General features: G+C 42.1%; 2 protein-coding genes across 2 annotated transcripts; both read left to right on the top strand.

Annotated features, from left to right (window-relative positions):
• Window positions 1-420: 420 nt before the first annotated feature.
• Window positions 421-9,738, top strand: ice1 (KIAA0947-like (H. sapiens)). The gene is made up of 20 exons (XM_034554105.1): window positions 421-631; window positions 837-895; window positions 1,732-1,843; window positions 1,933-2,009; window positions 2,113-2,150; window positions 2,290-2,372; window positions 2,486-2,562; window positions 2,787-2,824; window positions 2,912-2,952; window positions 3,054-3,090; window positions 3,304-3,360; window positions 3,486-3,569; window positions 3,694-4,043; window positions 4,634-7,003; window positions 7,261-7,429; window positions 7,609-7,769; window positions 8,142-8,332; window positions 8,501-8,601; window positions 8,703-8,801; window positions 8,961-9,738. The coding sequence occupies exons 1-20, from the start codon at window positions 542-544 to the stop codon at window positions 9,158-9,160; spliced, it is 4,434 nt and encodes a 1,477-aa protein (XP_034409996.1). The 5' UTR covers window positions 421-541; the 3' UTR covers window positions 9,161-9,738.
• A 1,060-nt stretch (window positions 9,739-10,798) lies between these two features.
• Window positions 10,799-20,743, top strand: LOC117745863 (terminal nucleotidyltransferase 4A-like). Its single transcript, XM_034554437.1, has 12 exons — window positions 10,799-11,736; window positions 12,339-12,462; window positions 14,360-14,406; window positions 15,053-15,173; window positions 15,341-15,448; window positions 15,531-15,659; window positions 15,903-16,116; window positions 16,458-16,584; window positions 16,698-16,801; window positions 17,515-17,693; window positions 17,910-18,047; window positions 18,252-20,743. The coding sequence occupies exons 1-12, from the start codon at window positions 11,030-11,032 to the stop codon at window positions 18,696-18,698; spliced, it is 2,445 nt and encodes an 814-aa protein (XP_034410328.1). The 5' UTR covers window positions 10,799-11,029; the 3' UTR covers window positions 18,699-20,743.
• The last annotated feature ends 5,304 nt before the right edge of the window (window positions 20,744-26,047 follow it).

The raw sequence follows: 26,047 nt of genomic DNA, 5'->3' as shown, positions 1-26,047 counted from the left end.
TATTATTGCTATGCTTTATGTAATTCATAGATGTAATGCATTGACGTACTAAGATACGTGTGTTTAATTAACGCTAGGCCTCATAGTCGACTCTAAAAAACATTAAATAGCCTATCGAACAGTACACTACGGGGAAGTGAGTAACGTCAGTGTAAACTTGACAGTTACACTGCCCCTACCGGCCGTCACACAGAATTAGCATAGATGCCCTAAAGAACTGCCTGAATTAAAATCCGAATGTCAGGAAACATCCTATTACGTTCGACAAAAAGAAAATACTCAGCTGAAAGCCTTTGTTCGTCATAAGTAATGTTATTCAATCCAGAACGTAAAAGCGATTACAAAGTAGTAATAAATATATAATTTAGGTAAACCGGCATTTCATGAAGCTTGCCCCGTGAGGTCCTGGCTCGGGTCCTTGGTCAACGTGGGATATGCGAAAATGTGAAGTTTATTTTGAACCTGTCTGGAATTTGTGTCCCCCCATAATCATAGAATACAACACGACGCCGGTCAGGGGTTTGGTGAAATCAGTTTTATCATGATGCCAGGGGACAACCAGTCCAAAACGGCAACCATCGCCGCGGACGCGATGGTTGGAAACTGTCAAAACTGTCCTGTTCTGCACCAGGTCAGATCATCTTTCCACAGAAATGTCACTCAAAAAGTTCTGTTTTCGTCTTTATAGACAGGACATAAACAGTTTACGACTGTCGTAACGTGAATATGAGCCAATGTGTTGTTTGTTTTAATCTTTTCGGCATATGTAAACGTTGTTGGTGATAATACATGTCCCTATTTGTTTTGGTTTTGCCTCTTCCCGTCTCTTATTACAGAGCCTGACCGAATATGTGTCGTCCTTTCTGGCCCTGAAACAGAAGATAACGGTGTCCGAGTGAGTAATAATGAATTGTAGCTAGTTGCCATGGTGAGAGGCCACATTGTAAACACAAAGTTCCTGACGTTTCCGCGGACCCCGCGCGTATCACGTGCAAACTAGTTAGTTTTATGTGTTTAACTAAACTAAACACATTTGTTTAACTAAACAAACGTTTTAACTAAACACATATGTGCTTACTAATAATGAATTTGTTTCGCAACGTTCAAAAATGAAAAAGGATTCAGGTGTTCAGAATCTTGCCCAAGCTTCCCAGATGAACAAGTGCAAGTCATATGTTTGTGAATTTTATATATAAGCCTTAACTCAGCCAACACAGAGTGATACAAGGTATTTTTTCCTGTTTCTGGAAACATTGGAACCATTTTTTAACCACAAGTGACTTTTTAACTGCAGTGATTGTACCTGTGTCCTTGTATTGTATTTTATGTATTGTTGTTGTATTTGTGTTTGCTGCTTTATGGACTCATGAGTCTGGAATAAAATAAATATATATATATATTTGCTGACAGTTATGTGTTATCTAGTTGGCTAACTTAACCTATTTGAATGTGTTGAAGTAAAAGACTGAAAATCAATTGGCAAGATAACCACAAAGTTTCAACTTTTTAACCCTGTGATTTGTATTTATTGTAAATATAGCATAGTCAATATCACTATTGTATCACCATGACGCTAAATCGTGACTCGGGGTAACTAAGGAATAAGAAAAAAAAACAAGTTATTTAAAGAATCTCAATATTATTTCACTGTGATCTTCCCGTGTAGTTTCTGAAGGATAAATGCATGCAACTGGTTTCAGCACATTCCTGTTGTGAATGCGTTTTCTGCAGTGACACGATCCGGCTTCAGCAGCAGCTCGAGGAAGAGCAGAGCAGACGGATGGCGCTGGAGAGGAAGACAGCGGATTATGAATCTGTTCAAGCAGAACTGGAGGAAAAGAAGGTAGTGGAATCCCATTTAAAGGATGGTAGTAATGCATTTGTCTTCTAATTGTTACAGTATTCACCCTGTGTTTATTTATTTTTTGATAGGGTGCTCTTGAGACCTTCAAAAGGATGTCTGAAGAGATGGACAAATTGAAGCAGCAAAACAGCAAGACAATGGCAGAGTAAGAGATAATTATGTCATAACTATGACACTGCAGATAATTATATTATAACGGTGTTATCTTTGTGGTTAAAAACGCAAACTATTATTTTCTCACCCCTCAGGAATAAGAAGCTTGAAGACCGGCTTAAGGATTTGGAAGGTACATTCATTCACATGCTCTAAACGTTTAACTTTAAACCATACTATAATTCGTAGATTATTAATATATTAAAATGTGTTACAGTGTTTGTTTGTTTGTTTGTTTGTTTTTTTGCTTACTTGTCTTTCAAACTCTTAAGAACTGTCAGATACACAGTCACTTGAAAACGCACAGCTGAAGAGGGAAAAGGCCGTTGTGGAAAACGATTTGCTGAAAACACAGGTAAGCTAAAAAAAAAAAAAAAAGTGATCTCATAACTGCTGACGCATGTGAGCCGTGGTTCTCAGGAGGCATGTGTGCTGGAAACGTCATTTTAAATGTCCACCTCTTTGCAGACGTCTTTGAGGAAATCTCAAGCACAAGCGGATCGGGTCGACGCGTTGATGGAGGAGAACGCCAAGACAACAAGCAAGTAAGAACGTCCACTCGCTCTGCCTTCATCTGGACATGATGGAGGGCCGTGGCTTTCTCTCTTCCTGTGTGTCTCGTTTGTGTTATTTGATATGCAACCTCGATGGACTTTTATGTTACGATTATTCATGCTTCGCTGTTTATTATTTTCATCATGCTTGTGAGAAAAAAAAGAAGCAAACAAAACTGTGCTAAAAGTCTTCCATGTTGTTTTCTCCCATACAGAAAGGACAACCTTGAAAATAAAGTTAGGCTGCTTGAAGGTTTGTATTGAACGTTGGATTTCACACGACGGCACGTCTTGAAGCTCGTTTGTGGGTTTGGCTTTATGTTTCTGCTCTGTCTTTCAGATTTGGTCAATCATAAAATACTACATATCCACGACCTCCAGGTGCAGTAATGACCTTTTTATTGATGTCAATTTGGTGGAAGTGTTTCTTAATTAATGTTTGAACTTTTTCCCTTTTGTGTATGCTCTTAATTAATTTGCAGGTGAGACTGATGGCACTGGAAAGAGAAAGGAATAAAGGTAAACAAGTAACATTTACAAATAGAGTTTTCTAGTTTTATTTATTCTTTTGCTGTGGTCAAATGTTGTTTCTTCAAAAAGTTGGCATTGCAATAAACACAATAAAAAGAAATAGCTCAACACATTTTTTAATTTATGTTTCAAAAGGCTCTAATTCCTCTGACCTAAAATTAGATTTAAATCTTAAGCAATATCTGGATTTTCTCTCGACAGAATATAGGAGCACATCAACTCAAGCGAGTGTACCGGAGGAGCCTAAAGTTGACAAAGGTATCCAATCAGCTTCAGCTATTATTCATGACATTAACTTAAGGGGCTTATCACATGCACATAGTTGTCATTTTTACTTTTTACTGCAGCGTGTCATTGTTTGTGTTTTGTTTGTTTTTCTTCAGAAAAGTTCCAGATGCTGCTTCAGAACTTGTGGGCATGTGTGGAACCCCAACAGCAGCTCTCGGCCAACTGGTTGCACTTATCCGGTGAGGCACCATGAGGCGGTCTTGTCCATCTGTGTGTTATTACTGATATTACTCAAGAAGTGTCGTCAATTTGAATACTTTGTTTTCTAAAAAAAAATATTTTGTTGCATTCTTGTAATTTCAGAGTCCCGGTCCAAACAAGTTCTACCCTGCTCCCCGCAGAACAGGCCACGCCCTCATCTGAATGACGCACTCCAGTCTGCTCCCTACAAGGCTTGTGAATCCCCCAGTTACCACGTGAAAACAAGTGACACTTTTACACAGTTAAAACCCTCTCCGCGTCGGCGGAAAGCGTCTCGCCAGTCGACGGGTGCCATGAAGCAAACGGACGCTCGCGAAGAGAGAACGCGGTTGGCCAAGGAAAACCAACCTGAGGAGGAGTCTGCTGACCGGGACGGCTTCGATGAATCTGTTGAGGCGATACTGGCATTGTTCAAACGAATGCTTCCCTGCATATCACCGCTGCCAGATGTGGTGAGAAGTCCTAAATATTACATGAAAATGCTTCTTTTATTTCCGACCAAAGCATTGCACAGGAATAGCGTTACCTGGGGAATGACGTCTTTGGTCTTAATTCTTTTTCAAATTTACAGTGTCAGTAATTTGTCAAGCAAAAAAATCCAACCATATTTTGCCAAAACACAGAGGTCATTTGAGTAAACTTAATATTTCTGATGTTTAGATGAATGGTGGTTGTAAGCAATCTATTTAAAAGGAAGTCACAGAAGATGGACCTGGTTTCTGTGGTACCTGAAAAGGCATTGAATTTATTCATCTTAAAATAAGGGCTTAATTGGTATAGAAAGAAGTCTTAAAAATGCAAAGACACGGGAATTAGGATTGTATGAACATCGAAACATTTAAAAATCTCTAAATAATTGCTCACAGATTTTTTTAAGACATTTATCTATTTAAGTTCAATATAATTCCAAAGTGGTCTTTCAAGCACTGGCTTTTGTCTTGCCTTCTGATCAGCCTGGTCCCTCTCAAAGTGCCATCCATGGTTGTATTACGAATGACATCCATGTTTTTTTTTTTCTCTTTTCCTTTCTGTCTTCTTGTAGGACACAGAGATGGAATCGATGGAGACAGCTGATTGCGAAAAGGAAAACCATCCCGAAATCTCTAACGACGATGCTCTTCACCCCCGAGAAGAGCTCATCGCGACATCAGTAACGAGCCACGGTCCGAACCCATCTGCACACGCTCCCAATGAAAATGACTCCAAAGGCTCGGCACAAAATGAGTTGAGCGTCGTTTTGGAAACGAAGGGCAAAAGTGGCTCAGGTGGTGAGGAAACGCCTCTTCAAGAACACGTGCCGATCGAGCAGGAGCCAGCAGCTGTGCAGTTAGCGTCCACGTCAGACATTACGCTTTTGGTTGAGGTTGTCTCCTTAACTTCTGAAAGTCCAGAGCCATCCTGCAGTGCAAGTCACGGCAGCGGCGGTGCCGCGAGCGCATCTCAATTGGAAAATGCTTTCGGAGAGGCAAAGGAGGATCGGTCCGGGACTATTACGGAGATGGATGTCGACAAAAGCCCCAGTGATGTTACTCGTGCTGAACCAGTCACTCCCGATGGTGGAGAGTCCCCTCGGAGGAGTGATACAACTGCACTCTCTGCAGAAACGGGAAATGTGCAGTTAGTTTCTTCCTCAACATGCATGGACATGGAGGCTACAAATACAGAAAATGGTCCAGAAGTGGGGGGAAGTAGTCAGGACCATTGTGGTCTGGGACAGGACAGTCAAGATACCACCGTCTTTGAAACCCAGGAGAACGAAAGCCAAAGTCTTGACAAGGAAACAGAGGCACCAGACAATAACCCCTGTTTGTCAACCAGTGGCGATGGCGTTGTTAGTGTCTCCAATGGGAATGTGGAAGAAAGGCTTGAAAGTGATGCATCCACAGAACCTCTTGGGGAGGAAGTTGGGAACATAGCAAAAGGAGCTGAAGTGGTTGGTGTAGCAGCTTCTCCCTCAGAGTCAAATGGTGATAAAAGACCTCCGTCTCCGAGCGAGTCTCCACTGTTGAAGCTAGAGGACGGTGAGCCCCACGCCGACCGTGAATCTGCTCATGCAAATGTTGAAACGCCTTCGAAAAAGGATGTTGACACGGAGACATTGAACAGTGAAATGCTAGCAGATCCTGGGTCTCCCCTCTCCGAGACCGTCGAATGTGAATCTCTGAAGGAAAGCATACACTTGGCATGCAGGCAGCTGAGTCCTTTACGTCTGCTACCCACTTTGGCATTGCAGGCTTTGTCCAATTTGGAGGAAGACGCAGTCATTAAAAAGGCCATTGCCAAAGACCTGCTTCAGGAGAGCATAGAAGTCAAATATAACTTGCGCTCTGTCAGGTCCGCCACCTCATTGAGGAGCGCTGTAGCCACAAATGGACAAAATGAATGTTTGGAGTCGTCTATCAAAGTGCCTGAAAAAGCGAGCCCTCGTGTGATCGGCGAGGAAAAAGCGAGCCCCGTGACTCGTTCAACCGCAGCTCGGCCACCAGAGTGCATCGGCCAAGTTCGCTCTGAAATGGGCCCGCCACTTCCTCGTCTCCTCACCCCCCTGACTACGCCTCCAAAAGCGGGCAAATCAATCAACCCAAGGCAGGCTATTGGGAAACTCTCTTTTCCCTCGCCCATGGATCGGTTGGCTTCGCCTACCACTCCTGTCCAGGCCCACTTGACCCCCACAAGCCAGCAACTGGGTTCCTCATCTTTAAACAGTCCACTCCATTCGAACGGAGTCCCGTCATCACCGCTTCAGTTCGGCTCCGCCACCCCAAAACACGCCGTGCCCGTTCCGGGCCGCTTGCCCTTGACGGCAATGAATTCTTCCCCGTCGTCCTCCTCCAGTCCGTCGCAGGAAAACTCCATGAGGATCCTCGACACCATGTACCCCGAGCTCTCGGCCCACGGCCGAACTCTGAGCATTCTCAGAGGCAACGTCGGTCTCGGCATGTGTTCCTCCGAGAGCGGAACGTCCCCGACATCGACCGACAGCCAGGTGTCTTGCTTTAACTCCACTTCAACGGCCTTCACCAAGACGGAGACGAGAGGAGCGAAGAGACAGGCCCCTTATCTGACGCAACCTAAAAGCAGCAAATGTCTCCGGCTAGATAACTGCTCCCCCGCTGTCAGTCGCAAGCAGGTGCCTTCCTCCCCTTCGTCGAACAGCGGCGAGGACGCCACCTCGCCCCAGACTCCGAGCGCCACGTCGCTCAAAGATGAGACGACCTCTGCACCGACTACGAAGGTTGCAGGGCCTACGGAGCAAAACCTTGTACTGAACTATTTCAAGCAGATCGAAAGCCAGGCGTTTGATCTGTTGCCCGTGATCCAGAGCCACCTGTATGTTGGTAACCTGCCCAAAAAGCCCGTCTTGAGGGACGAGGAGAAGAAGGTCATCTCTGAGATTTGCCGCTTCAGATCGGTGGGTGCACCGGGTCATTGGGCTTGTGTTTTGCAACTTTTACTCTTGCCGTTCATCCGCTGACCCTCTGGTCGCTTTGAATTGCTTTTCCATTATAAGTAACAGTGTGTTCTTTCGGGAAATTATCATTTTTGGGGGCGATGAGGTTATACGGTCGACTACTTTTAGCAGGTTTTCCTTTGGTAGAAAAAGAGTATGTAAAGACAAACGTGTAATGAACTGTGCATGTGTTTTTATATTCTCCCGTTTCTCTTCAGCTTGAGGCAGATTATATGGCGTTGCCCATCCTGAACAAGCTGAAAGCGGAGAAAAGAGATCTGAGCAGAAACCACATGCAGGCCCTCTGCAGAGTGTACACGGGGATCTGTAGACAGAGGAGAGACTGGGAGAAGGCTCACATCCTGGCCTACAGCCTCCTCACTGAAGGTGCCGTACCGTATTTCCTAAATCCACCTCACACACACTCGATGCACCTGCACTCGTGGCAAGTTAAGCCTTTTCGCTCAACTCTGAAGACCGTCTTTGTTGCACATATATTTTTTACCTAAGCGCACATTTGATTGATGCTTTTTTCTTTCTTTCTCATTGCATCTGCCCTACTGCAGATTTCCCAGACTCTGCGACGCTGGTTTTGTTCATAGTGACGACATGGCCCCATGTTCTCTCACACAGTAGTTCTCTGTGCCAGGCAATACACACAGTCACCAAGCTGAACGCACAAGAAAACGTCCTCGGCTGCCTTTCAGCATTCCTTGGATGGGAGAAGGTGAAGGATTTGTAGAGATGGGGCTCCTCATTGTGTCATGCTGTGTGTTTCTGGACTCGACTTTAGCTTGTTTTGATTTATATCTTCTGTCTCCTATTGGCAGTGGCTTGGGAAAACTTCCCCCTTAAATTTTAGACACTTTATGTTGCTATATATATGTGTATATTTATTTATATTTATATATATATATATATATATTTATTTATATATATATTTATTTATATATATATATATATACATATTTTTTTATATATATATATATTATAATCAACCTGTGTGAGTCAGTTTGTTGTCTTTATGACGTCTTCTTTCCCATTTGTCTCAAAATGTGGAATGAGCCCAGTGAAACCGTTTGTCTCTATGTTGCTGCAGAGTCCTCCCTGTAACATCGACATGCTGATCTCCAGGACACTCTCGGATATTCGGTCCGGGTCAAGCCTGTCTTTCTCGACACATCCTTGCTACGGCCATGACCTCGGAAGTGAGGCGTGGCAGAATATCTTCACGCTGCAACTCCTCTGTGCACACAAGAGGTGGAAGTGGACCTATGATAACATATTAGGGTGTGTAGTTGTTTTTCTAACTCAAAGCTGCGGTGCCTATAATGACGTAATTTTAATTCACAGTCGTCTTCCAAACAGAATCTACTGTGAATAACCTTCGTGAAGCTTGGTTAAAGAAATGACTCCTTTGTGTACTCCCGTGTTGATCTGTTCTTTTTGGCTTGACAGCCAGGAGTTGTGGCCATTGATGAACACTTGGGTGAGCCAGCCCAGAGGGCAACAAACACCCGTCTCTGATGTGGGCGTCGCCACCGTACTCCGACTCATAGGTCAGTTGTTTTCATCATTTACTTAACCTGAAAATGTGACGTGTCAAATCTCCAAGGGAAAGTCAAGAGTGTCATTATCTTTTTTTTTCTTTTTCGAACAGGATACCTCTGTCAACTGGGACTCAAAGAGAGGTGCGTTTCCTCGGTGGTAACTGTCGCCAACGTCATCAACACGTTCGGTAGGCACGGACAGGCTGAAGGTACGAAATATGAGAAACCTTGGCGAATACAGCTTCCTTGCTTGTGTTTATCTTTTCCATACACAACTACATATCTGTGTTTTTAAGTATATTCGAGTGTTTGAGTGCATTTCCACATGGAGTCTAATCGCATCATGTCCCCCACCCTCCTCCTACCAGGTGTGCCATGGGAGGTCCAGTTAGCCGCCATCTACTGCATCTACGACCTGTCTCCCTGCAATCCCAAACAAGCCCTGGAAGCCATGGCGGAGTGGAGAGGAGAAACGTCTCGGAGCGTCCCTCCTGCAGTTACCAGCTGCATTAACCAGTTAGGTTCGGTCTGCAGACAACGTCACGAGCTGAGAGACACGCAGCACTAATCCACATGAACACGCGTGTGAGTCTGTTCCGATATCAAAGACAGGGGGAAATCAACAGCCAATGACTGTTTGGGCACATTACAAATGGGTTGTGTTCTCTTCCTTAAGACAGTGACTGGAGGTTCATTAAGTCTTGAGTTGACATGTGCTGGCAAAGACGGTTTAAGACAGGTTTTTTTTGTTACGTGCACTTCTACTTTATAATAATACATTATTTAAATGTGATCTGATTTTGTAGCAAATTTGTCCTACTTTTTTATTGTTGGAGACATGTAAAATTGATTTTTCTAACATTTTAGCTGTCCACAACCCTGTTGTAAAGGTACCGGCATGACTCCCTGCCTTTGTTGCTGTTGCTGTACTCGGGTAATGTTCTAAAGTATTGTAAAATATCGTCGGCCCGTGTGTTCTGGTATAATTGTGGCACTGCTGTATATGTTTCTTCATTTGTGTGTTTGTAAATACGAACTATTGCTGTTTGTGGCAATCTTATTTTTCATTCATACAGTCAATGCGTTGTACAGTTTAACATGTCAGAGGTTATTTAACTTTTTCAAATAAAAATTTCTACATATTGAAACAATTTGTGTCTGTGTTGGTGCATTATCGTCTCACTGAAATACATTCTAAAGCCATGAAACTGGTTATAAGGGAATAAGGTATAAACGTAATGCTGTTTATATGTTATTCCCTTATAACCAGTTTATGGCTCACAGTAATTAACTATCACAGTAACATTCACATACGAAATTGGCGATAAAGGCAGCGAATAATGATCCAGCCAGCCCCGTCGATTTGTGAAAAGTGTTGAAACACTTAAAAGCAGCAGTTTCCGGGGCCAGTCATCCTTCAAATTAAAAGCTCAAAAACACAGAGCCATACACTTTGAAGGATTAAGAAGTAAGTGTGTGGACATACAAGGAATTTTATTGTTTTGTATTACTGTCGATGTACTTTCACGGAAATAGACATAACACTTAAAAACAACAAGGCTGAACGAAGTATAACCTATGTCGAGAAAACGTTTATGTGTGTATGTTATTGAAATGTAAAAAGACATGAAAAAGGCATTATTATAACTTAAAGATATATTAATAGAAATCCAGAATTAAAAATCAGGTTTTTAGACTAGAGTTGAACTTTCTTTCAAAAACCTATCAATCAAACAAATAGATGATTAACACATGTTATCGATATTGTAGAGGTGAAAAGTATCATTTAAAAAGATGCTTCTTAATTACTTAATTACTATATTTCGGAAAGATATTTGTAGTAAAATACAGTATAACATCTACAATATGATTAGTGGTTGCTGGTATAATTAAACTGTTTATGGCAACAGCTTGAAACTGGACATGTATCAAAACATAAAGGGAAAACAGGCATCATATGATGATAGTTACAAAAATATATATATATTTCATACAAAATAGAAATATATTTGTACTCATTTGTAATTGTGGGGCTTTTGTATGACGTTTGATATGATATAAAATATGTATATATTAAAATAGTTTAGCTTCCGGTTTGTCTGGCCTGAATATGGGTGACTTGATGCATCCTTCAGTCTCGAGGGGGTGTGTTCAAAGATTTAAATCCCTCACACATGCGTAGACGCTGATCCGTGCTGCTGGGTGCGCCATATTGGCTGGTTTACATGGGGAGTGGAGTTGGACAAGCCGCTTGAAGAAGAAAAAAAAAAAAGGAAAAAAAACGAACCGGTTTCTGGTACATGAAGCATTGCAATGACAACAAGTAAATTAACGCGGTAGGATTAACTCGTTTTTCTTGAGGGGCAAAGTCTTTAATTTGCTCAAATTGCTCGCTATCTTCCGGCGAAAAAGAGGTTATCGACCGAACTCGAGTCCAATGGATCCCAGGACCGCTTGGATCCAGCCGGAGCAGAAGGGACCTGCCAATTCCCTGTGGATGCACATTTGGGAGACCTCTCAGGGATTTAGAGCAAACCCGTGCACCGACAACCACCTCCACCGCAACTTTGCGACGCAAAACCAAACGGTGTCCAACGGCGAGTATTGCAAAAATGTAGCACCGGCGCCGGGGTGTGTGTTCGGGAAACTGCCCAAGCGAGACGGCGGAGGAGAGAGGGTGAATGTCCGGAGGAAAGGCTCGCTGTCGCCGTCCTCCTCCTCGCTGGACTCGGAGGCCGAGAGCTCCTCGCCCTCGGGCTCCTCGTTGCAAATCGATAATTTGAACGTCGCAGAGGAGGCCAGCCGGTTTTTACACTACGGCGAGCACGAGCTGAACGAGACCAACCTCAGGCGGCAGTACCCCCCTCCGCCTTTTCACGGCGTTCAGCAACACTGTCGCAGCATGCAACAACCCGGCGGCCACACCCCCGGCAGTACGAAACCCCATCAGCATGGGAGCAGCAGCAGCAGCAGCAAGCAGCAGCACCACCACCAGTCCCAGTCGTCCGGCCGCAGGAGGCACCTGAGCAGAGCCACCACTTTCCACGGCGTCAACCCGCTCCTGTCCTCCGGCTGCAATGGCCACCACGTAGACTCCTCTTGTAGCCTGTGGAAATCCAGGCGGTACAGCCCTGGCATTAATGGGTGAGAATATAGAAGACGGGTGTTTTTTTAAATTTTGTACAATAGTTATGGAAGGATGTCCAATGTGACTTGTTCTTATAGGAATTCCACCAGGTCACCCAACAAAATGAGCAATGCTACATGTATTGTAAGGGCAACATGTTAAATAAGGATGACCAATATTCACAGTTGTGCCCCATGTTCATATTCACACACACCTGAAGCTATATATTTGACCATAAACAAATATCCATTGTGGTCTCTCCAATCAAACAATAGCTGTAATTGACTTTAACCGATCTACTTGATGTGTTCATGTCCATTCAGATTTTTTTTTTTTTTTTTCACCAATCCCAGTAGTTTGCAAAATAAGTTAACTTGAGTTACTGTGAGTGTGGATGTATAAAAAGGCCCAAATCAATTATTAATTTTCAATTTCCCAGTGCTTCAAACATTTCCTTCTGTGTTACCAGCAGTATAGTCTTCGGTAGGCCCGGGCCTAGTACATGCAGCCTTTTAAAAAATGTTTCTTTCTTCTCAAATACACCCAGCAATACTGTTCATAGTCTGTACTTGGTCAGTCCATGATCCCAGGTGTCCCGTCTCCCTTGAACCCTTTACAGTCTTCATGAAGAAATTGTGGACTTTTTCAACTTCATGTCACCGCGACCGGAGGAGGAGGCCATGAGGAGAGCTGTCGTGAACAGAATAGAAAGTGTCATCAAGGACATGTGGCCCACAGCGCGGGTGAGTGTCGGTGGGCTTGGAACAGTAAGCTCCTCTGGCCTGCACAGTAGGTAGCACTGGGGCCTGTCTAGATTATTACGTGAGCAGAATGTCCTAATCTTTTTTTTTCCATATTATAAATGGCATTTTTCTTTCTTTCTGAGGAACTAAAAACCGACCCAATCTCGGTGAGTTGCAGCTTTCTGCTGCATCAAGTCTTGATCTCTAAACCTCCTTCACCAAAGTTGGACGAGGGGTAGTTATTCATGGTGCTTACATTCACGAGTTTATAGCAATAGTAAAATAGATGATTGACTCTTAAAGTAAGTGGTGGTGTTGGAGTGGGCTGCTTTATGTTGCGCTGTGTGTGTATATATATATATATATATATATATATATATATATATATATATATATATATATATATATATATATATATATCTCTCTCTCTCTCTCTCTCTCTCTCTCTCTCTCTCTCTCTCTCTCTCTCTCTCTCTCTCTCTCTCTCTCTCTCTCTCTCTCTCTCTCTCTCTCTCTCTCTCTCTCTCTCTCTCTCTCTCTCTCTCTCTCTCTCTCTCTCTCTCTCTCTCTCTCTCTCTCTCTCTCTCTCTCTCTCTCTCTCTCTCTCTCTCTCTCTCTCTCTCTCTCTCTCTCTCTCTCTCTCTCTCTCTCTCTCTCTCTCTCTCTCTCTCTCTCTCTCTCTCTCTCTCTCTCTCTCTCTCTCTCTCTCTCTCTCGTGGCCCATTTACATGCATGAGGGAGACGGAATATTGCCATTGAGTTGAATCACCACTTTTCCCACACCCTGTCTAATCAGACTGGGCATTAAAGGCTTTAGAAGGAATGTGACTCACTCAAGGGCCATTGTATTGATTTATTTTAAACAGGTGTACCCCATTTAAAATGGTAACTTGTTGTTTTAAAGATAGATAGATATATCTCTCTCAATACAATGATTTAAAAATAAAAAATGCAAGTGGAGTTTCCATTTAACATTTTGTCTTTTTAATACAGCATTTTCTGGCCTGTATTTTAAATAATGATTATTGTGTCTGGAGGTTTAAATGTAACCAGTTTGGGCCACACTTAGTCAACAGCCTAGTTTACACTGCACCTCTAAACAGAGTTAGCCAGATGTAATCATTACTCACGTCACTTACGCTCCCAAAGAAACATTAGTGAATTATGTTGCCAACAGAATGTTAGACTGAGTGTACTTAGTAAGAAATGGCTTTTTCTTCTTTTCTTTTTTTAGCTAATCATAGCCCAGACGAGCCCCACTGGGCCTCACTTTTCTCTAAAGACCAAGTTGTGTTACTCTTCCAAGCGCTGGTGGTACAAATGTTTAATGTTTGTAGTGGGCGTTGGTCCCTACATAGAAAAAGGGTTTTGCCAAGTATTATTGACCATGACAAAGTCCATTCTCGGTATGACATGTTTTGCCTCTTGTAGCCATATGCAGTATTTAATCTGTAGTATTGTATTTTGAGAACAATTTCGGAAGTTACTGATATTTAGCAAGCCCGGTAACCTCTCTTCAAACTATTCGCTTACTGCTGCTTAACATAAGTGGACTTTTTAGATCGCTTTTTTTATTATTATTATTATTATTATTCTGCAAGTTTGTCTGTACAGGACATAAGACTACAAGTAAGTTATTCTCTCGTTTGCTTTGGTATGAGAAGGCACAAATACAACAGACGATACACTTGCAGTGACATTTAGATTTGATCTTACTATCATTAGATTTTGAAGCAATAACGTGTATGTTGGAATAAAACAAATTCAGGCTTTGGGCAGTATAGCTAACCTGCCAACACATGACGGTCAAACTATCTTTGATTTGAGCTATCTAATTGGTAATGGTCACCATAATGTTCTGCGACTTAAATCAGGCTTGTATTTGTCTTCTCTGCAGGTGGAGATATTTGGCAGCTTCAGCACAGGACTTTATCTTCCATCGAGGTAATATTGTTTGTTTTTCTTCCACAGTCTGACCTTTTTATATGGCCCTGTTGTTGAATTGTCATTAAAATGCAAGTTTGCTACAAAGAAATAAGACCACATTGCTGGAAATGCAGATATTACTTGTCATGGAGTTTTCATAGGCCGTTTTTAATTATTTTTTCATTAGTTGTGCAGGTAAGCAGAAGGAAATGTAGTTTATCATTTGGAAATTATTAATCAGCATTGATTTTATTTTTTTATTGGGGGGGGTAAAACAAAGCAGCTGCTTATTGCAATGATTGTTTCAACATGAAACTACTTTATTCACTCATTCATTTGGGGTAAACTCCATGATCAACATTGCTAATGAATGAAGACCATGTCTTTTGAGATGTACGCATCATGAACAAATTTCCTAAAATGTTTTTTTTAATATATTAATTATTGAATGTACCCTGTCACCTTTTTTTTCTTTTTTTTTAAATTGTGTTCTTAATCTTTATATTTCACATTGTGATTGCACAGCCTTTCCTTAAAAGCCTGAAATAGTTACACAACATAAAACTAGGCTTTATGTGGTGTGCTTTCAGTGACTTCTGTGTTCATGGAAAACCTGTAAGAAATAAACTTGCTAAGGTACAAAGTACTTTGTTTCTGTTCTCAGTGACATTGACCTGGTGGTGTTTGGAAAGTGGGACCATCCCCCACTGCAGGAACTGGAACGAGCCCTGAGGAAACACAATGTGGCGGGGCCATATCCCATTAAGGTCCTCGACAAAGCTACTGTAAGTCACCAGGAGAGAGTCTTTTTGTTGTCTTTTACGTTGAGAACCCACACAGGCGGGTTTAAAACCACTTAACGACCTGGTGTAAAGTAGTTAATTATGAATCGTGACATGTTGATTTCGGTCACCTACCTTTTTTTTTTTTTTGGATTGATTCTTGTCCTCAGGTGCCAATCATCAAGCTTACTGACCATGAAACGGAGGTGAAAGTGGACATCAGCTTCAATGTAGAGACTGCTGTTAAAGCAGCGCAGTTAATCAAAAGCTATCTGAAGGTAAACCTTTTTAACACTTGACGTGTTCAACACAAATGTGGCCTTCCGTTTGTTTATTATGTTCTGTCTTTCCATCTCATAGAAGTACACTGTTCTGCCGCCTCTGATCTTCGTCCTGAAGCAGTTCCTACTGCAGAGGGATCTGAATGAAGTCTTCACCGGAGGGATCAGCTCTTACAGCCTTATTCTAATGGCCGTCAGCTTCCTGCAGGTACACAATCGTATGCCCGATGCATCGATTAATAAAATGCTTTGTGGATTATTAAAAACACTGCAAATGTTGTCTTACAATTCTGTTCAAACTCTGTGCGATTAAGTTGTAAAAGTAATTATTTGTGGTGTCATTTCATGTGGTTTTGAAATGTCGTTATTTCACACTCGTAACTTTTCTGTGTGCGCATAATGTATCGGACTTGATCTGTAGGTAATGAGTGCCGCTTGTTCCGCTCCTCAGTTACACCCTCGAATCGACACGCGGCGTTCCAACATCAACCTGGGCATCCTGCTGATTGAGTTCTTCGAGCTGTACGGCCGCGATTTCAACTACATGAAGACCGGCATCCGGGTGAAAAATGGAGGCGCTTACCTGTCCAAGGAGGAAATGCTCAAAGCCTTAGGGAGTGAAGCCAGGCCATCCATGCTCTGCATAGAAGACCCAATACAGCCAGGTCAGCTTGGGGTTTGACCTGATGAATTAATGGAGAGTGACATGATTTGAGATGCACATCCATGTAAAGGGTACGGTTGTGACATCAATGTCGTAGGAAACATTTATCATCTACCATTAGTGCATTTACGTGGGGAAAACATGACAGGTGGTGTTTTTAAAAGGGCAAATAACTATTGTACAATGAAGTGCTTAAACATTCAGAAAGACTAAATGATGATCAGGCTCGCTTATGCCTAGCAGGCTAGTGCTGTCTTATGTTTCACTGGAGTGTAAACACACATTTTTGTAATTGCATTGTCTAAAGTAATCTCCATATTTAAATGTTTTGACTTGTCACAGGTAATGATGTTGGCAGGAGCTCGTATGGTGTTTTGCAAGTCAAGCAGGTGTTTGACTTTGCCTACATGGTGCTGAGTCATGGAGTGTCTCCTCTCGCTCGTGCTTACCCCAACAAAGATTATGACAGGTTGGCTTCTCAATTGATTCAATCATTTTATTCTCCTTTTTGCATTTTCTGAGCACCAGTTCCGAGTGTGTTCTAATGGCAATTATGGACGACACCTCCTATCTGTGTTGCAGCACTTTGGGACGCATCATCAAAGTCAGCCCGGAGGTGTTGGCCTACAGGGACTGGACAATTAAGAAGTGGGGAGCCAAGCAGCACGCCAAGCTCGAGAACCACGGTAACCTTTTGGGAACCTTTTGTATCGCATCTACTTTGTGACATTTAGGGTGTTTTCACACCCGTGTCCATGTGGTGTCATCAAGAAGAATACAAATGATGTATACCGTGTTGCTTTTTAGTTCGTTTTTGATTAATGGTTATAATTGATAACATGCTGTCAATTTGCACTCTCATAATGCTAATATGGAGAGACGGGAGAGACAGGAAAAGGCCTGCGCTGACGTGCATACATGTTACCATGGTTACCATTGCATTGATAGGTTATATACACAGCCTTATACAGAGGAATTATAAGATTGCTTCCTGAACAAATTTGACGATCGGCAGATGGATTTATTAGTGAAGTAGCTTTTTAAAAAAATCATGTTATCAAATATCAACCGCCATGAAATCCTGTGGTTGTTTTCACACAACAAACCTCCCGCACTAGTGTCTGCTTGAAAGGGGATGAGAAACACCATGGGTTAGGGTTAGGTAGTAGTTTGTTCCCAAATGGATCGCACTAACCGGACAAATAAACCTGGGTTTGTTTGAACCGACCCTGTTCAGTGTGAAAGCACTTTTATTTTGAGTTTTTTTTTTTTTTTTTTTTTTTTTTGTGAGGTTTCCAGAAAATGTGACCATGTTTTTACCCGTCTTGGAGTCAAGTTATGTCGTAATAAGCCTAATGCGGAAAAGAAGGTTCAGCATCCGTGTTCTGTTTGGTCCTAGATGTCGAGACCTGTGAGCAGGACCTCGCCAGACTATTACTGGTTTCTGTGGAGGATCAGAGAGACGCTTCCTCCCCCCTCAGCGCTGACTCCCCTTCTCCAGTCTTCCTCCCCAGCCCTCAACACCACTCGTCGTCGTCCTCTGCATGCTCGCTCTCCTCCTCCTCCGGAAGTGACATAGTAAGACCGAGGGATATTTTGTCTATTGAAACATTGACTAGATCCGTGACTCATTGGTTCACAACCACTTAAGCAACGCATGGAGTTTAACCTTCACCTGTTTTTTGTTTTCATGCAATCACAGAGAGCTTTGTCAGATTAACGTGACTATAGCAACTGCCATCATTTTCTCCTGTGAGTGTGCATGCAACTTTGTAAAACGTTGTCTTCTTCCAGGAGTCAGATTCTCCTGTGAGCATTAATACTGCTATCCAACTCCACCCCCTAACCCTGGCCTCAGTCCATTCAGTGATCCAGATGGCTACTGACCGGAGGGCCACTCACCCAGCAGGCTTTATCCACACTACGCCTCAGGTTGGTTTCATTTTTATGTTCCTCCCCCTTCTACAGGTATGAACCTTCCATTGCATTTTATTTCATTTTTTTTGCAACTCAAACAGTGTAAAACCTATTAAGCTAGTTTCTTTTTTTAAAATGTTGGCGTAGAAACTATTGCCCACAAAACATCCATTGCTCCTGGTAGACTTGTCATTGCATGTTGTACTTTTTAATTTTTAGGTCCAGATGTCCCTCCCAGAAAACCTTACCATGCCCTCGCTCGCTGATTGCCAGTTCTACCATGAAAATCCAACGACAATCGGCATCGTGCATCGTCACATGTCACAAGCTGCCCACATCTCCCAGCACACTAACTCCACAAGCCCTCTTCCCAGCCCCCTCCACCAGCTCCACCACCTTCAGATGGGAGGGCACCATGGCCACACGTACACCATGCGGTCCAGTTCTCAAGGCTCACTTGAGCCGCACAAAGTTGGCTTAAAGCACAACCAAGGTGGGAGCCTCCGAGGTCAAAATCCCCCTCACTGTACCTTCAGTCCCCAACGGCGGTTTGTTCCCCAGGGTCATAACACGACACCGGGTTTCAGGAGCCAGCAGCAGTACAACTGTAACACCTGGCGGCGCAGGAAGAGGGAAAATCTTCCTGCTCTTAACCAGAGCAGATGAAAGACGCGTCTGACTGGCAATGTTTTTTTTTTGGTTTTTTTACGGCCTCACTAGGCCCATAATGAGTCTTGGGAGTCGAGGAGCTGTGAAGCATTCATGATACAGCTGTATTGTTGTTGGAGGCTCTCAGAAACACACCTACTTTGTCCAGGATTTCACAAGTCAACTGAAGTTGTCTCCAAAGGAGTCTAATGATTGATCTCTGCTAGCTCTTGTGCAAGCACGAAGTGCTGCTGCGAGGCTCTTGCAGGTGAAGAAGACTTGTAAAAGGCCTGAAGTCTTAACTGTGCTCATTTTGCAGTCTGATAGTTGGATAGTTTAGAGGGCCTTCCTCTAAATTTCATGCACACCAGCACAGACTTTAATGTGGGATTACTGATTCCCACACTGGGTCTTGCTCTTCTCCCCAGTGTCACTTTGCAGCAGCTACGGTTGGCTAAAAGGTTCCGTCGAGTATTGAGTTTCCATGACACTTGAAAACCTTTTTACAAAGCAACATCATGTGCCATAGTACTGACTTAATTATCAAACCTGGTCTCTCTTGAAGTTTTGACTCTTATTGGACCTTATTTGAATTAGTTTTGGGCTCATCTGGTCTTCTGAATGCAACGGCTACAGTTATGACGCAGAGTTCTTACAGCTTGGACTATCCTCCACAAATTGTACTCTGGACCGGAGCGAAGCACTACCTTTCTACCTATGCAGCGCAACGCTGACTTGATGTTTTCAGTGTGACGGCACAAAACGGATCCTGTCTCAAGTGCTTAAACTGTGATGACTTGTCTGAATGTACCAAATGTTTCTCTGTGCGTGTATGTGTGTTGGTCATTTGTTCCCTTGTTGTTTCTTTTGTTCACATTTGGCACTATTATGTTATGTTTTTGTATTGTCAACATTGCCACCTTATTTTATGTTTGTTGCGTTCATGTGCAATAATTGCTTTTATTTAATTTGTCACATTTTGGTTTTATTTGAGTGGTTGTCCCCACTATAAGTTTGCTCTTTTTTTATTTTTTTTGTATTATTTGTCGACATTGATCTGTGCAATAGATGGATTTAAGGACCTTGAGTGTGTACGTGTGTGTAGCTTTCCCCAACAGAAGGGGGAGCTATGGCAAAGCAACATGAGAAATGTGCCAAAAATGACATGATTTACCATTGCACTTGTAATTTTGCCAACTGACTGTCAATGTTTTATCACCACTGCTCATATCACTTTTTTGTTTTCAATCATTAACATTTTATTTGGCTGCATTTCCTCCTCCATAGACTGAGGCTGTACTGGAGGAAATGCACCTTTTTTTTTTTTTTAGCATTGGTTACTCGTGTCATTTCAAAAATAGTTGGTGCTACTTATTACCAGCAAAGTGCATTTTCTGCCTTATATCTCCGTTTTGTTTCTGTTTAAAGCAACAGGTTAACTGCCTTCTTAAATGACCAAATTTGCCCCTTTTTTTTCTGTACGTAGTCATCTTTCTGTTCCATTTGTTTCTATAAGCACTGCCAGGTTTACTTGGCTTTTATTTCTACAACCAGCTTCTAGTTGTATGTTCCAGGAGTTGACTCCTACTGCAGTCAATGATTGTTAACATTAACATCATGTCACGTATATTATTTTTTTAATTCAAAAGTCATGATTCTAAAAGGAAAGAGGTCCTTCCTCCCCTGTATTTATAGTCAGCGTTTCTACATCTTGTGAAACAAGGTGTGAAAGCGACATAATTTACACAGCAATCCAGAAGGGGACTTGAGCCTGGGATGTCGCAGAGTCGCCATAACTGGAGTTTTGGTTGAGCCATGAACAAAACCAAATTTGGTGCTGGACATGTGTTTTTTAGAAGTCTGTGATTTATTGTTAACACCCTGCACACCAATATGATGGACTCCACATGATGCTGTCGGCATTATCCCGTCGTCTTCAAAGCCCTCTAGAGGACGATTGATGCATTGTTGCATCATAGTGCCACAAACCAAATCCCTAGCTCAAATGTGTGTGTGGTTAAGGATGGGTTGTTATGTGTAAATAACTGACATATAGATGTATACCTTGGTTTTTTATGTAAGTTTTTCTATTTTTTTTAATAAACATTTTAAAACTCTATTTCCAGTTTTTAGTGTGTACATTTTGTGCGCGTGTGTTTTGCAATGTGTTGAGTCCACTCTTTTTTACATAGACATTTCAAATGTCTATTTAACGTATGAATAATGCTGACGTTTGAGAGGGGAAGTTTTTATTGATGCACGTTCCAGTTGCTTGTCCCTTACCGTCTTGCTTGCACTAAGACGAGACTTTTGGAGTAGTTCCATATAGCCAGCGACATTTTCCGAGCGCCTCGCTCTTGATCTCGTACTTTGGGAGCACCCTCTTATCATCTGGTGTGTTGTAATACCTCCTGATCTCTGATGGGGGCGCTGGTGGATCATCGCTCCGTTTGGGTTGCATCTTATCCATTACCTTTTCAGATTGTCAGCTCGGTGCAGGGAAGGAGAGCGTGGCAGAGAAGAGGGCTTCAACAAAATCAGTTCAATCATTTTGGTTGGTGGCTGGAACGGTTGTCATTTTTATTCCAATTAAAACCAAGGGTGAGCAGTGTGCTTACAGAGACCCCTTTTTAGTCTTTCCTGACTCAAACTAGCTGACTAAGGCACTAGGGAATTAGATCCAGCGTCCGTGTCCATCCACTTTCGAGGATCCGTCTTTTATTAATGATTAAATAGAAGTGGTATTTTGGCGCCGGCTACAGTTCATAATGTTAAAAGCTGGCACTTTTTTGTTTCTGATGGTTATAATAACCAGATTAGACTGGCGGGGAAGCATTTGATCCTGAATAAAAAAAAACATACGCAGACACAACTGCTCATGTGAAATGTGCACGCACAACACACGCAATCCTCCACCTGCAGGCTCCGGTCCTGTATAGAGTGCACATTAATAATCCTCTCGCCACTACACAACATCCACGGTGTGTATATATTTAAATGCATGTTTCACCTCCACGGGATGAATCATAGAAAAAGCCAAGCGGCCTCTTGCTGAGATGCGCAGTTAGTAAAGAGGTCACAGAGGTCAAGTAGTCCGTAGCCGACTTGTCTTCAACCCAACTGCAGAGGGAAGAAATGTATCAACTTTTTCAGAACCTTTTTCCATGCCAATCAATACAATATAAATGTGAGAAACCCGTGTTAAAGTGGATTCTTCCAAATCCCACTGGCGTGAAAAGTAAAGTTGTCCTAAGAAAATGTCAGTCGTACCTTCAGGCTGTCAGTGTCTCCACAATAGAACATTAGCATCTCTGCCTATTCAAGTCCCACGCACGGGGCCATCCGCAGTGCGCCGCAAGTCGCTCCGTGGATGTAATTAGTGTTTGCAAACAACATTGTTCCTTTGACAGTTGGCGAATGCCGGGACAAAGGAGATGTCTGTTAAATCCAAAGTGTTATGTTTTCAGACCGACGCTGTAAATAAATGCTCTTTTTTTATTTATTTTTTATTCTCAGTTTCTTCCATGAAGCCACGACGGCTTTGAGTTTGCACAGAATTGTCATCATTTCTTCATTACTGGATGAGAAGAGTTACATTGTGAGATGTTTTCAATTAATATACAATACACTTATTGTTTTTGGCCGACTCAGGGGAATGCTCTTCAAACTGTAAGCATAATATATCATGTTAATCACCACGTGGTAAGTTGATATGGAATGGGGGGGGGGGGGACCAGCTTATTTATACATCGAGCAGACATGGAGCCGTGTCAGCATTTATTTAGAAGTGTATTTCTTGCCTTATTCACTCGCTCTATTTGAGTCTCTAGCAACGTCTGAGTGAAATATCTGGCTCTTTGTATGCAGATATGTTTTCATACATTTAAAGATAAGGCTAGTATTACATCTCTTTTCAAATCCCCAGATTTCCCAAATTAGCAGGTATTTTGTTTGTCTTTGACTGCTCATGTGAAACATGGTATGAGGTTCCCCTGGGCGTTGCCAGCAAACAGTTGAGGCCACATTTTGCACACAGTGTTGTTGTTTTCTTTCAAAAATGTATCGTTGACTGGCCTTTTTCCTGTCTGTCTTCCAATTACTCTTCAGGTCTTCCTCCCCCTTTGTATCTTCCTCAAATTCAGAGAGACATTTGATCAAAGGATCTTCAACTATTATGCTATTTACAGCACAGAGCCACCAGAGACTGATGATGAGATCACAAAGCATACAAAAAACAAAAAAAATGGAGGTGGTAATGACCGACTTTTTTATTTTCAAGTAGAAGAAAGAAGAAATTATATCAAAGAGCACCAAGAAATGGAAACAAAAGCCCTCTTACCCACTGTGTGATTCTAGTTTGTGAAGCATGTTCATTATTCTAATATAAAATGATACTTCTAGTAGATGACTGATAGACAAGCAAGTACCTCCACAGTTCTCTGATGCAAGGACAGTATCGTGTAAAATAATGACAGGCGTCACGAGACATAAGAACATGCCTGTGGCGCTGTATACCTGTCATATGCGTATGCCGCCTTATTTTGTAGACACAGAAATCTGACAGACATCAACATTATCTCCTATGTTCTGTCTGTCCATCAAGCTATGAATAAACACACTCAGTGGGCCGTGTTGACACGTTATGAGACATTGATTTTTCTAAAAACAGCCTAATTGGACATTTCACAAAGGCCTATTACACTGATCCTTTTTAATTAGTGATTTGATTGGTACAATCTGAGACCTCAACATGTTCCCTGCATTTGGATTTGGGTTTGTGTAGTGCAGACTATTGATTTGATTTTGCGACACCGGATCTCAGCGCTGCGCCCTCCGGCTATGCCGAGCATCCTCCTCCAGCTCTCCGACCGAACACAAGGGATTAGCGGACATTAAATATGGGCCCATGTGTCCTCATCGAACCACGTTCATGCATTTTTCTTTAAAGTTGCAATTACCATTAGTCTCGTCTCCCTTGTTTGTTTGTGAAGTCGAAGCATATCACTCTGTTTGTCAAAATCCATAGACTCTTGTCCTAGGTATCTTCACTTTCCTTGATTTTCATGCCCATTCACAGTGTGTTCACTTGAGATGTCCTTTCTTCTCTGACTCCAAATGGCTTGATGGATTTTGTCTTCTGTATTCTGTCTGGTGTGATAGCTTCATTCAGCCTCTCTCTTGTATAAAAGATCAGTAATGACCCTGTACAATTCCAGTATGCAGGTACTTGTAGTTGTTGTTGTTGTTGTTGTGAAAAAATGGACCCTCTTCTTTTCTGCGGCTTTAAGAAACTACTTTTCCTCTAAAGACCCTTCTAGCGGACCCTCGTTACAGCCGTATTTGAGGCTCATTACTTCTAATGTGGCCGGTGGATATTATGATGTTTACGGGTTTTTTTTGACAGGCATGGATGTGGCCTGCTACTTGACTGGTTGGCGTAGGCCTGCAAACGGAGAGGCAGTATTTATTCCAGGAGTTTGGTGGTAGGCAGTGTTTATTTTTAATCTTTTACAGGAATAAAGTGGAGTGTCATTTGGCTTTGTCATTTTTTATTTCTTATTGTCAATTTGAGAATTGTGACGAGTGCAGCGTTTAACATGTGTGAATTTTAAAACGTAAATGAATTGGCCCCGTAAATAAAGCTTTCACGGGGACATCATAAAACCCCATAACTGTGAGTGCAAGGATGCACAAAACCACAACACTGAGCAAACATGGCAGACACGCTAATGTTGGCTGGCATCTGTGAAGTGACAGCTTACACTGTCAACAATTCGCTGATACTCTGAATTAACACGTCGCTCGCTATTCACGATTAAAACAATAAAGCCGCCAGATCAGCAGCTAAAAATAGAAATGTTTCATCCCTCAAGGCATGTAGTGACCAGCTGGTCATATCTGGTACTAACAGGGAGTTATCAATATTTGTTTTAAATAAGCTGCAAGCGATGCTCTGGAACAGACTTCCATTGACACTAGTCTACATGTTTATGTCCACTCGCAGTCGTAGACACAAAGACTAAAGAGTGTGAACCGTATGAACTTATAAAATGAAAAGATTGAGAGGAAACAACAAGAGCATCCGACTCTTATAACAATATTTGAGTTTTTTAGTGGGGCTATTAAAGTTGCTCTTGTCAATATTGTTATGAATATTGTTGATTCGCTCTCACCGCTCTTATCAATCAGCATCGTTTTCAGCGGCTTTTTAATAGAATGAAAATGTGTAACAAAAAACTGTGTCTGCTACAGTGGAACATTTAGCAACACAAGGGACACCGATTTCCCTCAGGAATTACTATTGACCAAAACTTATATTTGACTTATGACAGTCAGGTGGGCAGAAACGTATGAGGGGCCGTTTAGGCCATAACTATTGAGACACTCTCACACGCACTACTGAAACACTCTCACACTCACTACTGAAACACTTACACACATACTAATGAAACACTCGTACATTCACTATTGAAACGCTTGTACACTCACTACTGAAACACTTACACATACATACATACTCTGTAAATACTCTTACGCATACATATGAGAAACACACACGCATACATATATACTTCTGTGTCATATACACATACATATGAAATGCTTACATGCATACAGGTGAAACATGTATCCATATCTATCTGTTTTCAGTTATATGTATGTATGCTCTTACATGAGGATGTGCAAGCGTCTCACATATATTCATACAAGTAATTTCAGTAGTGACCGTGAGAGTGTTGACTCCAAATATTGACTCCCAAAAAACAACCGTCTCTCCATCAGGTCCTTCTCTCGAGCGAACCATAGACAACATAGAATTTAGGGTAACGGTGTGGTCAAGCTCTCTCAAACATCTCTCTTCTCCTGGGTCTTGCTGTAGGCATTGAACGCAGCGCAGCACCCTATTGAAAAAATCAACGATGTCATCGCGATTGCCAATTACGAATAAGGCCTGCAGACTGATTAAAATATATAGAAGTTGCACCTTCATATTCAATCACAAAAAAAATGATTGATTGAAATAACCCTGAAATGTCACGCTCTTAAGATTGGCGCTTTGTCCGCCTTCCGGTTTAACTGAAATACCTTCCGTATGCTAGTGAGACGTCGTTCCTACATACTACTGAAACACTCGTACACTCATTACTGAAACACTTACACACATACTAATGAAACACTCTTACACTCACTACTGAAACACTTACACACATACTAATGAAACACTCACGGTCACTACTGAAATGACTTGTATGAATACATGTGAGACGCTTGCACATCCTCATGTAAGAGCATACATACATATAACTGAAAACAGATAGATACGTATACATGTTTCACTTGTATGCATGTAAGCATTTCATATGTAT

This window comes from Cyclopterus lumpus, chromosome 16, assembly GCF_009769545.1.
Source record: "Cyclopterus lumpus isolate fCycLum1 chromosome 16, fCycLum1.pri, whole genome shotgun sequence".
Taxonomy (NCBI): Eukaryota; Metazoa; Chordata; class Actinopteri; order Perciformes; family Cyclopteridae; genus Cyclopterus; species Cyclopterus lumpus.
This window is presented reverse-complemented; position numbering and strand designations above follow the sequence as displayed.

Coding starts and splice junctions, on each gene's coding strand:
- ice1 (XM_034554105.1), top strand. CDS start 542: ATGATGCCAGGGGACAACCAGTCCAAAACGGCAACCATCGCCGCGGAC. Junction 3,570..3,693: donor CAACTGGTTGCACTTATCCG/GTGAGGCACCAT, acceptor TTGTAATTTCAG/AGTCCCGGTCCAAACAAGTT. Junction 7,770..8,141: donor CATTCCTTGGATGGGAGAAG/GTGAAGGATTTG, acceptor ATGTTGCTGCAG/AGTCCTCCCTGTAACATCGA.
- LOC117745863 (XM_034554437.1), top strand. CDS start 11,030: ATGGATCCCAGGACCGCTTGGATCCAGCCGGAGCAGAAGGGACCTGCC. Junction 15,660..15,902: donor TGGCCGTCAGCTTCCTGCAG/GTACACAATCGT, acceptor TCCGCTCCTCAG/TTACACCCTCGAATCGACAC. Junction 18,048..18,251: donor TTATCCACACTACGCCTCAG/GTTGGTTTCATT, acceptor TTTAATTTTTAG/GTCCAGATGTCCCTCCCAGA.